The 13,380-nt window shown below is 38.9% G+C and overlaps 1 protein-coding gene across 2 annotated transcripts in view; it reads left to right on the top strand.

The window, feature by feature from the left end:
- The window catches only part of prkcea (protein kinase C, epsilon a), a 69,482-nt gene that overhangs the window by 39,936 nt on the left and 16,166 nt on the right, over window positions 1-13,380 (top strand). For both annotated transcript variants that reach the window (XM_034708520.1, XM_034708521.1), the window contains exons 3-6: window positions 6,616-6,781; window positions 6,920-6,954; window positions 11,808-11,896; window positions 12,144-12,273. In XM_034708520.1, the coding sequence (XP_034564411.1) occupies window positions 6,616-6,781; window positions 6,920-6,954; window positions 11,808-11,896; window positions 12,144-12,273 (420 nt within the window). The remainder of the gene's footprint in view (window positions 1-6,615; window positions 6,782-6,919; window positions 6,955-11,807; window positions 11,897-12,143; window positions 12,274-13,380) is intronic.

The raw sequence follows: 13,380 nt of genomic DNA on the forward strand, positions 1-13,380 counted from the left end.
ACACCATATTCACGGATTGGCAGAGAAAAAACGGACGATGATCAAAACTTTTGGCCCTGATTTAGCTCCATAGATGACAAGCTCCTCTCCTCCAGGCACAGGTTACATTTCATCAGGATGTTGCCTTTTCTCTTTCGTCTACAAAGTCAAAATAATCTGAATATTTTCATGAAGTAAACGCTGTCTGCGCTGTCGTCTCACTCAAGCACTAGCTGAATTAGCTAGCTAGGTTTACCTTCCGCTGGTATGGAGCCACCTGCCATGAAGATGGAGGGACACAGAAATGGTTCTGATGCTTCGGGTCAGCTTGCAGCCATATTTGAAATAAATAAACACAAGGTGCTTCTGCTCTAAAGGGAAAGGTGCTCAGCAAAATAACCCCCAATCCATTACGCCTTCATCCTAATATTTTTGCTCCACTTTGAGTTGTCACCCACAACCCAAACATGGGCAGCGGGAGCCTGTACATCACCCGGGTTATCAAGTGGGCACCTTTTCTTTCCTGGTGTTTCTTCAAGTTAAGCCCACGACACCTTGAGGAATCTCAGCGGAACCAACCCCCTCCATGCTAGCTCACACCTCCCACTATATCCACACTCCAAAATAAAGAAGAAAAGAGATATAACAGAGAGAAAAGTACACTGAGAGAGAGAACACGGAAGGCAGAGCTGGAGAGAGAAACCTGTTAGCATCCAGCCTAACCCTTGTCAGGTTAGACTGGACGCTCTACCTTCCTCTACTCCTTCATTCTCATGAAGAACAAGAGAAGGGACGCAGAGAAAGTGTCTTTAAAGAGATGTAAGAGCCAGGGAGAGAAGCTCACCCCTACTGGGTTAAACTCTACGCTCTACCTCCCTTTACTCTTCCATTTGTATGAAGGAAGGCAGAGCCGAGGTGAGAAGGTGCTGTGTCAGGCTGTTCACAGACAGAAATCATCAGCGAGTCTGTTTTACTTTTTCCAAAATCTTTGGTACAAAAATGTTGATTAGGATTCAAAGATCCATTTATTTCTAAATATAAAATATACACTCATCAAACATAGGAAGGAAATGCTGTTCCCCTCAAGTCAGGCACACTTGATGGACACAAGGAAGCAAAAAGAGACCCACCTAAAATGCCCATCCAAAAACAAGAAAAATATTTCAAGGTACTTTTGCCTTGAAATAAGCAAAACAATCTTGGTAAGATTTCTTAAAATGAGACGTAATATATAGAAAACTGTGATCTTAAAATTAGCAGGGAAAACAAATTTTAAGCAATATTTAAGTATTTAAAATCTTAGTGTCTCAGAATAAGACAGGAATATTTATAATTATTATTTTTTAACTCGAAAAAGATTTTTGCACTAATAGATTTCATGTCAACTTCTTCATTTGAGATGTATTCACCTTAATTTGAGTTGTATTATAGCGACACTTCTCTAGGTTTAAGACCATCTTGTATTTGAAATAAGCTTCCATCCATCCATCCATCCATTTTCTTCCGCTTATCCGGGGTCGGGTCGCGGGGGTAGCAGTCCAAGCAAATTGACCCAGACATCCCTCTCCCTGGCGACACTTTCCAGCTCCTCCTGGGGAATCCCGAGGTGTTCCAAGACCAGGCGGGAGATATAATCCCTCCACCGCGTTCTGGGTCTACCCCGGGGCCTTCTCCCAGTTGGACGTGCCCGGAACACCTCTAAAGGGAGGCGTCCGGGAGGCATCCTTATCAGATGCCCGAACCACCTCAGCTGACTCCTTTCGACGCGGAGGAGCAGCGGCTCTACTCCGAGCTCCCTCCGGATGTCCGAGCTCCTGACCCTATCTCTAAGGCCGAGCCCAGACACCCTTCGCAGGAAACTCATTTCAACCACTTGTATCCGCGATCTTATCCTTTCGGTCATGACCCACAGCTCATGACCATAGGTGAGGGTTGGAACGTAGACCGACTGGTAAATCGAAAGCTTTACCTTCCGGCTCAGCTCCCTCTTCACCACAATGGTCCAATACAACGTCCGCATCACTGCTGACACCGCACCAATCAGCCTGTGGATCTCACGCTCCATTTTACCCCCACTCGCGAACAAGACCCCGAGATACTTAAACTCCCCCACTTGGAGCAAAGTCTCACTCCACACCGAGAGAGAGCAATCCACCGTTTTCCGGCAGAGAACCATGGCCTCAGACTTGAAATAAGCTTACAAAGTTTAATTTGAGCATTTTGATATATAATGTCTTCTCATAGTGAGCTGGATATACTAATATTCAGTCATGTTGTTTTTAGGATAAGCCAGCTGTGCTCAAAAGTAGGTGTTTCATTGTGTGCATGTAGTTTGAGGATGAATATTTTTATCTGATTCAGAAGAAACAGTGCCTGAAAACTGTAACACACCCTTAAAACAAACAACTTGTCTTTCTTTCTTTCTTTCTTTCTTTCTTTCTTTCTTTCTTTCATCAATTTAGCTGTTTTCTGATAGATTCTCCAATAAAATGCATTTACTTAAATCAAGTAAAGGCTTTGTCTTAAATCAAGATTATCTGTCTTCTACAAATAAGACCTCAGCTTGAAAATTGTATGAAATGTAAAATAACCTTGTTTCTTCTAAATTACAACTCAAAACAAGATCATTTCAAGATTGTTTGACTTATCAAGATATTTAAGATGTCTTAAAACAAGTCCCTCTACCTTGCTCAAATGTTACTTGTAAAGTAAATTTATCTAAAATCAAGTGGGATAAGACATTTTGACTAAAAATGAGACAAGATTTTGAGTTTTTGCAGTGTGTTTCTTATTTAGAAATAGAACATTTAGAAGATGGTGCCAATACTAAGGTGCATGAGTGCTGCCATTTATATTTAGATGATGGATTAGAAGAGAAGACAGGTCTGTAATCTTTAACACTAAAAGTCCCACTCCTTTCAGGGCACCAGTGGCCTAGCGGTTTAAGCACGCACCCCGTTTACAGAGGCTACAGTCCTCATCGCAGCGGCCGCTTGTTAGACTCCTGGCCTGGACCATTTGCTGCATGTCTTCCCCCGCTCTCTCTCCTCCCAGCATTTCCTGTCTCTCCACAAAAAATGCCCAAAAATGTAACTTAAAAATAAAAAAAAGTCCAACACCTTTCAAAAAGTGCTGACATATACACAAGACCAATTAGAGCCGATGCAGGCTTTTTGGATTTATCACAGATTCAGGGGGGGACATGCTGCAAACACTGGTGTTTTGTTCAACATTGAGAACAGCAGAGAGACAAAGGAACTGTGAGATTTAGCTAATTTGCACTCTCTGTTTCCTATCTCTCATTATTTCAGAAGCTGATGGATAACTGCCATGTTTGTAGTTTTATTCATCAAGTCAGATTTGTTGATATCACCATCTGTAGTTCATTTCTGTCCTCGCCGTCAGCTGCTCTCTGACATGTAGGAGTCCAATTCTGAATCTTCCGTCTGTCCGTACGTGTGTGTTTGTTGGACTCTCGCTTCCCAGTATGTCCTTCAGCATGACCAGCATCCTTTCTTATCTGCGAGTGTGTGATGTATGTGCGTGTGTGTGCGTGTATGAGTCCTGGACAGATGGATGATGTATTATGTAAAACAAAGTGATCCCAATAATGGCCCGTTAAGCTGTCTCTCCCTACTCTCACCAACACCATCACAGCTACAGAGAGACACACTTTCACTCCTATATACCTCTACACACACACACACACACACACACACACACACACACACACACACACACACACACACACACACACACACATATTCCCTAGACAGCCTGTCTGTAATCGAACTCTTGAGAGGCTCAGCAGTAACCACATGTACAGCGCACCCCAGAGAGCGATGGAGGGAAAGTGAAAGAGAAGCAAACTAGGACAGGAGCACAGAGAAAACTGTGTGCGCGTGTGCGTGCGTGTGCGTGTCCGTGTCCGTGTGCGTGTGTGTGTGTGTGCGTGTGCGTGTGTGTGTGTGGGCGGTGAGTGGAGGTGGTTCTCTTGTCTTAAGGTTACCCTCGGAAAGCATTTTTGTTTCCGGGGAGATGCGAGAGAGGAAAGGGAACGACTGCTTGCTTGGATGTTGCTGGCTGAGGAGGAGGAGTATTTTAATATGCTGTCCTTCGTTTAAGTGCCCACACACGGAAGTATAAATAGCGGGCACATGTACGTATGCGCAGGCCTCTGGTAGGTGTGGGGCGTTTGCAAGGAAGAGGAAAGGAGGGGGGGAGAGGAAGATGAGAGGCCGTTGAATGATTAAACATCTTGAGCAACATGATGCAGTTGATCCTTATTTGTACAAAGCATCTCAGGAAGTGCAAACAACGTGCGTAAGGAACATTTTAGGCACTTTTATGTGTGAAGACTCATCGAAAAGTGACTCAGAAACACACAAAAACGTCTTCTTTCCCACACTTCACTCTTTGAGTTTTTATTTATTTATTTATTGAAATATAAGCTTCTGTTTATTTTATCACATTGACTCATGCATACAGGCAGTGATGATGAAGACATGATGAAGATTTACAATCAGTAGACAATTGAGAGAAAGGAAAAGGGGAGGGACCACCCCCATAAATAAATAAATTAATTAAGAAATAAAGACATAGATACCTAGATAAATAAATAAACTAATAAATACATAAATACATAGATACATAGATAAATTAATAGATACATAAATGAATATATAGATATATAAATAAATTGATAATTAAATACATAAATAAATAAATGAATAAATGAATGAATACATAGATAAATAAATGAATACATAGATAAATAAATGAATACATAGATAAATAAATGAATACATAGATAAATAAATGAATACATAGATAAATAAATGAATACATAGATAAATAAATACATGGATAAACAAATACTTAAGAAAAAAATACATAGATAAATAAATAAAGACATATATACCTAGATAAATAAATAAACTAATAAATAAACATATAGATACATAGACACATAGATAGATAAATAGATGCATGAACTAATACATAGATAAATAGATGCATGAACTAATACATAGATAAATAAATGGATAATTAAATACATAAATAAATAAATGAACAAATACATAGATAAATAAATGGATAAACAAATACATGAATAAATAAATTGATTAGTAAAAACAAATAAATAAATAGATAAATAAATACATACATACATAAATAAATGAATGAAGAAATAATTACTTAGATTCAAAAATAGATACATTAATATATAAATAAATAAATAAATACAGAAGAAACGGGGATGTCAAACATAAAACACAGCAGCGTAATAAAAATGAAACATTATATATACACCCTGATATCTCCTATTTATATACCTTTATCTGCACCAAGGCTCTGATCTTTTGCAAAAGTAACCAAAAAAACTAAACTAAACAGTCAAAAGCATTTTGTTCGCTTAAACAAAGATAAAAAACAACAACAAAGTCTTGTGTGTTTACCTAAACAAATGAAATGCTGTAAGCTACAAAAAAAAACAGAAAAGAAATTCAACAACACAAAAACAGTCCTCTGCATGTCCTCTTTGTCCTCTCTGATGTTACACCTCTGTTAGAAGCCTTAAAGGTTTTCCATGTTTGCCTGGTTTTGTTTGGACATCTTTTAGTCTGGTGGTCATGTTTTCAAAGGCAGCAGCTTCTGTCATGAGTTAACGCCACTCTGTGAACTCTGGTTTATGAGAGCCTTCACAGTTGTGCAGAATGAGACTGGTTCCTGCAATACAACCCGTTATGATCAGTTCAGACTTTGATAGATAGATAGATAGATAGATAGATAGATAGATAGATAGATAGATAGATAGATAGATAGATAGATAGATAGATAGATAGATAGATAGATCTTTATTTGTCCTTAATAGGAGATTTGTTGCCACTGTCTGTACAGGAATACATGTATGAACACAATAAACAATAAACATCCACCCAGCCTCACAGCAATGGTGCACCTCATCCCACTTATATACACACCGGACACATATGAACACACTGGACACATATAAAACACACAGAACACACACCGAACACACAGAACACACACCGAACACATATGAACACACTGGACACATATATGCACACCGGACACAAACTTTGCTCTAGTAATGCTTATTAGCATGAGAGTTATGTCACCTAATGATTAATATTCATTGATGAACTTGAGGAAAGCGCTCCAGGGGGGTCATAAAGGTCGTCCAGAAAGTCATAGGCTGCTCTCTCCTCTCATTGGAAGAACTTCAGAGTTCCCGCTGCCTCAGGAAATCTCAAAACATATTGAAGGACTCATTGCGCTCTGGCCACAGTCTGTTTGAGCTGCTGCCATCAGGCAGATGATGCAGGTGCATGAAAACAAGAACAAACAGACTGAAAAACTGTTTCCAGCCCACAGCCATCAATGTTTTAGATGCTGCCAAATCATAATTCATTCATATGCAAAATCAAACTGGGATACCTCACCTTAAGGGCTTTGTGCAGTAACTGTTGAATGTTGATGTCTGTGTGGGTTTTCAAGCTTTTACTTTTATCACCTTTTAACTTTTTGCACTGAATTTAAATTGCATTTAATGTCATAATACATGCTAAAACAACATTAAAGATATCCTATTCTTCTTTTTTTACTCTACAGCTTCGGGAACCAACGACAATGAAGAGCGAGTGTTTCGAGAGAGGATCGGTCCTCGCCGGCGACAGGGCGCCGTCAGAAGACGTGTCCATCAAGTCAATGGACACAAGTTCATGGCTACCTACCTGAGACAACCCACCTACTGCTCACACTGCAGAGACTTTATCTGGTAGGAAACATTCACACACACGCATAAATATACTAACATCCTTTTCAGTTTATGTTCAAACCAGCTTGTCGGAAATGCTGACACCTCTCTCTTTCCCTCTCTCTCTCCGTCTGTGTGTGTGTGTGTGTGATCCGATAGGGGCGTGCTGGGGAAGCAGGGATACCAGTGTCAGGGTGAGTACTTTTCACTGTCGGCTTCCAATTTCTCAAGTAACTCCGCACATCGTGTTTTATTAAAGCACCAGAACACAGGAGGGATTACATGCTGCTGAATGACAGCTGTGATTTGGTCTCGAGCCACCATCAGCCAGAGCCAAAGATAAACTACAGTACTCCAACCACCCACTAAAACAGAGCTGCATCCAACAATAACAAGTAATACTGAATAATACAGGGTTTGTTTTTACTCAAAATTACAAATTTAGCAAGTACTCCTAAGATGTTCTATTTATGATGTGGGTATAGTCCATTATATTACCTCACATGCAGGGAAGGAAAGCACAGACGGATGTATTTTTCAGTGATGTGGGACAAAGAATGAATGAAAGGGTCTCAATTATGGCCTTTAATGTAAACAACAACAATAGAAACAGCATGGTGCTTTGTTTGGTGCTGCATGGCTCACCTCACTGAAGACACTCAAATAAGAAACAATGAATGGGTCATGATGGTTTCGTCTCTGACACTCGCTCACGTTACATGAACTTAGGAGTGATGTAAGGAACACATCACAGACCTGCTGTTGTATGAGGTGTGACAGGAGATAGCTTTGTTGTGATTCGTGTTGCATAAATAAGAATTGATTGATTGATGGCTGCAGCTTGCTCTGTGGTCAAGCCTTTCTTCTGTGACGGGCAGCTGCACATCTTGCTAATCCATGTACTTTCTAAATCAATAAGTTGATTTGTTGCCCCAGACATACATAATCGTCTGAGACAGGTGTCTCTCTTGTAAGTAGAGGTAAACATCTGATTTTTGACTCTTTGAGCTGCATGAGAAACTAGTACCCCGGCTCTTAAGAACTCACACTCATATTGAATGATTCTGCTAAGTTCTGCACAGGCAGTGCAGAAGCAGGAAGAAGTGTTTATGCCAGGGGTGTCAAACATACGGCTTGCGGGCCAAAACCGGCCCGCTAGAGGTTCCAATCCAGCCCGCGGGATGACTTCGTCAAGTGAAAAATTGCAGTGAAGACAGTTACTGCAATTTTTCAATAAAAGTAATTGCTATTTCAGATTTGTCATCTAGGGCAGTGGTTCTCAAAGTGGGGTCCTGGGACCCCTGGGGGTCTATGAACCATAGCGTGAGGGTCTGTGAAATATTTAAATTACATTTCTAATAAATTATAAAATTGTGCTGTGTCATTAAAAACAGCATATACCATTGTTAGGATACCATTTGGTGGCTCGAAGGGATACACCAGTCTTGCTACTGTTAATTTTCTGAAAGCGTTTAAGATCAATTACTTGAAAAGTATAAATGCTGTCATGTTGAGTCCACAAGAAATGAAATGACCCTCGGTTTTAAAGTATACAAGTGGTATTTACATGATTTAAATTAAAATGCTATCTGTTTATCACTATGGAACAGGTTTGAAGTATTTAGATTGATATGTTTTCCAATACAAATAGTTCCAAGGGCATCTAAGAGTGCAAATGGTAGTAAGCATGTGCTTAATCTATGTTACAATTATGAGGGGGTCCTTGGAAAAAGTTCTCACCTGTAAGGGGTCCCTGGCTCCAAAAAGTTTGAGAACCCCTGCTCTAGGGGGCCCGTACAATCAAACGGATGACAGAGTGCACGTGAATGGCGCTCCAGGACTTTTATTCTATGAGGGGGGAAAATTATATTTATATATACTATTTAGAGCTCTTCAAAATCCAATCAACAGTAAAGTGTACGTATGTAGAAGCAGTGAATCCACTATTTTTCGAAAGGAGACTCATATCATGCATGTGCTTACCATACATGTGGGTGCGTCATAGGTGCACTTCTTCACTCCTATCACTAGCACTACTGTGTCAGGTGACTGGGAAACCTGTGTGCTTGGTTTGTTCACAGCAGGTTTCAGTCCCCATAAACAGCAGTTTATGTAAAAAGATAGTTCATTAAATGTGAACATTTACAGAATGTACTTGTGCTTTTTTGCACTAAAACAAAGGGAAACATTTGGAGTTGTCGTTATTTATAGGGATATTATGTTGTAATTTTACTGGTCCGGCCCACTTGAGATCAACTCAGGCTGTATGTGGCCACTGAAATGAGTTTGACACCCCTGGTTTATGCATTTTGTTTCTGGGTGTGTTAAATAGTAGGATTTTAATTTTACTCATTACACCGTCTCAGTTTTATTCATTTTAATGCGATGCTGCAATGACAAAAACAACACGTGTGAGAATAGATTCCTGGTGTACGTTTTTGTAAAGGGAATGTTGCATTTCTGCGGTTTACCCTGCATCATGAGATTAGATAGCTGGTGCCGTGATAACTTTCCAGAGTTCTCAAATCCCATCTGGGAAGCTCTGTTGTGTAATGTTTTGGCAGCGAAGTCTTTAAATGCATTCATCTGTTACCCCAACTGGACTTCTTGGATCCTTTTAGGTCTCATGTGTACCTTAAATGACACAAACCCACCAATGCAGAGCAGACCCCCTTCACTGTTTAACAGTTGATTTCCTGTCTGAAAAATCCTGTTTGATCCAGTTTACTACAATGAGACTGCAGCCAATCAAACACCAACTAGGGCTGAAGTTTATTATGCTTTTTACTGCACTTTCACCTGTTTTATTTGGACAACAACTACTGCAAGGCCACACCTCCTGGAGGTCTTTGAGGTCTGCTGATCAGCTGCTTCTTGTAGTCCCTAAGACCAGGCTGAAAATCAGGGGTGACCGTACCTTCTTGGCAGGGGCACCAAAACTATGGAACGAGCCGTCTTAAAACTTATTTTACTCCTTGGGGTTTTTTTATTATTATTTTTTTTTAATGATTTGTATTTTATTTGAGTTGTTTACAATAACAATTACACATATACACAAGAATGACAATCAAATACAACTAAACAGTTTGGGTATAGCAATATATACAGAAATATACATGGCTTTGCAGGATGATAGGCAAAAAGAAATATCATTCCTGTGTTTGTACATTCTGGTATATCTGGATGTACATGACAACCAAACAGCACAATGAAGATACAAAACAAAAACAAAAAAACAAAAAACAAAACTACAACCAACAAACAGACACAGAAGCATGACTAAAACAACACTTAAATAATTAAACAGAAAACAAACAAACATGTAATTGTAGTTCAGTTTGAATTGGAGTACTACGCAGCCACAGAGTCACAGAATGACAGTTTTTAATGTCAGCCTTACCATCTGGAACCCGTTGGCACCACAATCAGCACCTTTCTATGAAGTGATGGTAGCATCCCCACTTCTGGTGATACTGCTCTACCCTGTTTGTCAACCTGAAGGACAGTCTTTCTAGAGCCGCTAGGTTCCCCAACTGGATAAACCACAGAGCTGGTGCAGGAGCAGCGTGGGCTTTCCAATTTATGACCAGCTGTTTTCTCCCTAGCATTAGAGCAGTTTGGACCTATTCAGCTTTAGATGGAGTTACATTTTTCCAGCACAGTGGGATCATCTAAGACATATAAACCTGGAGTAAAATGGATGTCCTGGCCAATAATTATTTTAATATAATCATGAATAGTGGACCAGAATTCCTGGGCTTTTGAGCAACCCCAAAGCATATGAATGAAGTCTCCATCTACTCCTTGGCTTTTAATCCAGTACGAGAGTTGTGTGGTTTTTGTCTCTGTCTGTTCTTTTATTTGCCTTTTATTATTATTCTTTTTTTTACAGTTTTTTAACGTGTTTTTAATTGTTTTTAGTGTCTTCTTATGTGTATATTATGATTCTTTAATTGATTGATTTATTTAACTTTATATATAGAGATAGAAATAATGCTATATTGATTAAGTGGATTTAATTGGATGTTTTGTTGCCAGTGCCTTTATTTTTTTTTTTTATTTATTTATTTTTTTACAGTTTTTAACGTGTTTTTAATTATTTTTAGTGTCTTCACATGTGTCTTATTTTGATTATTTAATTAATTCATTCATTTTACCTTATATATATAGATATAGATAATGCTATATTGATTAAGTGGATTTAATTGGATGTTTTGTTGCCAGTGCACAGATGCCCTCCACTGAATTCTGCACCTGAATGCATCATCTATAGATGCATAGAAAAGCCTAATGCTCCCTGCCCAGTGTAGATGTTCAGTTCCCTTGGCCGCACTTTGATCTCATGTAGCCGTCATTTCTAAACATGTTAGAAAACGTTATTTTAAGTACAGTCTGAGGAATGAAAGTACATTCAGGTTCTTCAGATCCATGGATTATTGTAGTCTTCTGAGTGTGTTTTGGTGCCCATATGATGGCTTTAATGTTAGAGGATATTAATGATATTAGAGGGTTATTCATTAGATTGGTGTAAGTCGATTTATTGTAATTTAAAATCGAGGTATCGTCCAACAACATACTGTGAGTCTGATTCCAGCCCTCTTGTCCTTCTGATGTAACCTTTGTTTACGTCACTGCATCATACTAGTTAGGATCGTTAGTCTCTGAGTATGTGAGGCTCCAGGGACACAACACGTTTTTTGAGCTCTTGAATATTGTTTTGATGAAAAAGTTTTGATATTGATGTTTAATGTGGGTCAGTCCCATTTGGCTGACAGCAGACCCCTTTAATAAGGTCAGTGTCGGCTGGGATATTAAATCAGTGTATCAAATCGATGCATCACTGCATGCAGCATCAAAGCATCGGACAGCCATTAGAGGATATTGTCACATTTATTCTTTTGTGTTTATTAGACACAGGGGGTTCAAATCTGGTGCCAGTGTTGCAATCAATGTCCCTCTCTTTATCTGAATCCAAACTATTTGTCATGTCCTCTTTAAAATATACACTTAAAATTCATCGTGTGAATGTTGCTGCTCTTCTTTCCAGTGTGTACGTGTGTCGTCCACAAGCGCTGCCATGAGCTCATCATCACCAAGTGTGCCGGGATGAAGAAGCAGGAGGACACACCTGAGGAGGTAAACTCACTCCCAGAGTAACATTCAAGTCCACATACAGGATGTTTTTACTATGAAATGTTGGCTGAATGGACAGAGACACGTTTAGGGCCTTTAGGTAACATGTGAACACTGTGTACTAACACTTGAGCCACATGCATTATTCCTCTGCTAATGCCACAGTGACCTTTTTGTAACACAGATGTGTGTGTGTCGGCGTGTGTGTGTGTGTGTGTGTGTGTGTGTGTGTGTGTGTCTCCCTCTGTAGGTGGGTTCACAGCGGTTCAGTGTTAACATGCCCCATAAGTTCAGTATTCACAACTACAAGGTCCCCACCTTCTGCGACCACTGCGGCTCCCTGCTGTGGGGCCTCATGAGGCAGGGCCTGCAGTGCAAAGGTGAGTTCAGGGGCGGTGGGAAATCACAGATTGAGCATACATACATACATTTTTAGAGGCTCTTGTGTTTTTTTTTTTGTCTTTTTCCTTTTGTAGCCTAAAATAACATGTTGCTGGATTTCAAAGTCAAAGTGTGTAAACAAAAAAGTTTCAGTAAATGTCAGTTCATTTCAGAAAAGCACTTTCAGGCACAATAAAATGAAAAATGACATTTTCATGACAGTTGTTTCATAATGAATGTCAAAGAAGAATCAAGACGTAGTTAAAAGGAAACTTTCTTAAATGTTAGACCACAGGCCAAAGAACAAGTGATGATTTCTTAAAGCAGATGCAAGAATTATTATTGTTTTTTCTTTTTAATAATTTGATTTGGATAATTTTAGATTCAATTTTCCTCCAATGAGTCCACACAAAACCTGCATCCTTACCCTGTGATGGCTGTAAATGTATTATTTTTGTTTAGCCCTCCTGTTATGTTGCAGGTCAAATTAACCCTTTTTCAAGTCTATTTTAGGCAATATATCTCCCAAACCAGCTAAATGCAGCATAAAAATCTGGGCAGCATGTGACAGAGGAAGTGTCTCATGTTAATTTATCAACTTCACTTCATAAAAAAAAAAAAATCAAAATGTAAAATAAAAGAAACAAAAATCTATGTCATGTAAAACTATTGTATTTATATTTAGGCATTTCCAATGTACATTTAAAAAGGTTTCAACATTCATTTTAATAAAAAACAAGTGAGTTATCCTCATTGAACCATGATCTGTGAGAATTAAAGAACACCAATGGACTAAATCTTGATTTAAATGGTTAGTAATGGAGTTAAAAAGTAGATTTTAAAAAATGTGTATTGGGATTTTTTAGGGTTTTGACACTTTTGGATAATTGAACCAAGAACATTATTGCTGTTCCAGAGAAACGAACATAACAGCAGGGTTAAGTTAGCATTTGAATTGTATTATTATTTTAAATCATAGCTTAATCCAGCTGATCATCAAATGTTAGAGTTTATGTTTTCATTTATTTGTTTTTTTTTTTTTTTGCACCAAGCAAGCAATAAAAATATAGTGCTTTAGCCTTCAGCAGCTGTGATTTGCTTCATTT

Source organism: Notolabrus celidotus, chromosome 18 (assembly GCF_009762535.1).
Source record: "Notolabrus celidotus isolate fNotCel1 chromosome 18, fNotCel1.pri, whole genome shotgun sequence".
In the NCBI taxonomy this organism is placed as follows: Eukaryota; Metazoa; Chordata; class Actinopteri; order Labriformes; family Labridae; genus Notolabrus; species Notolabrus celidotus.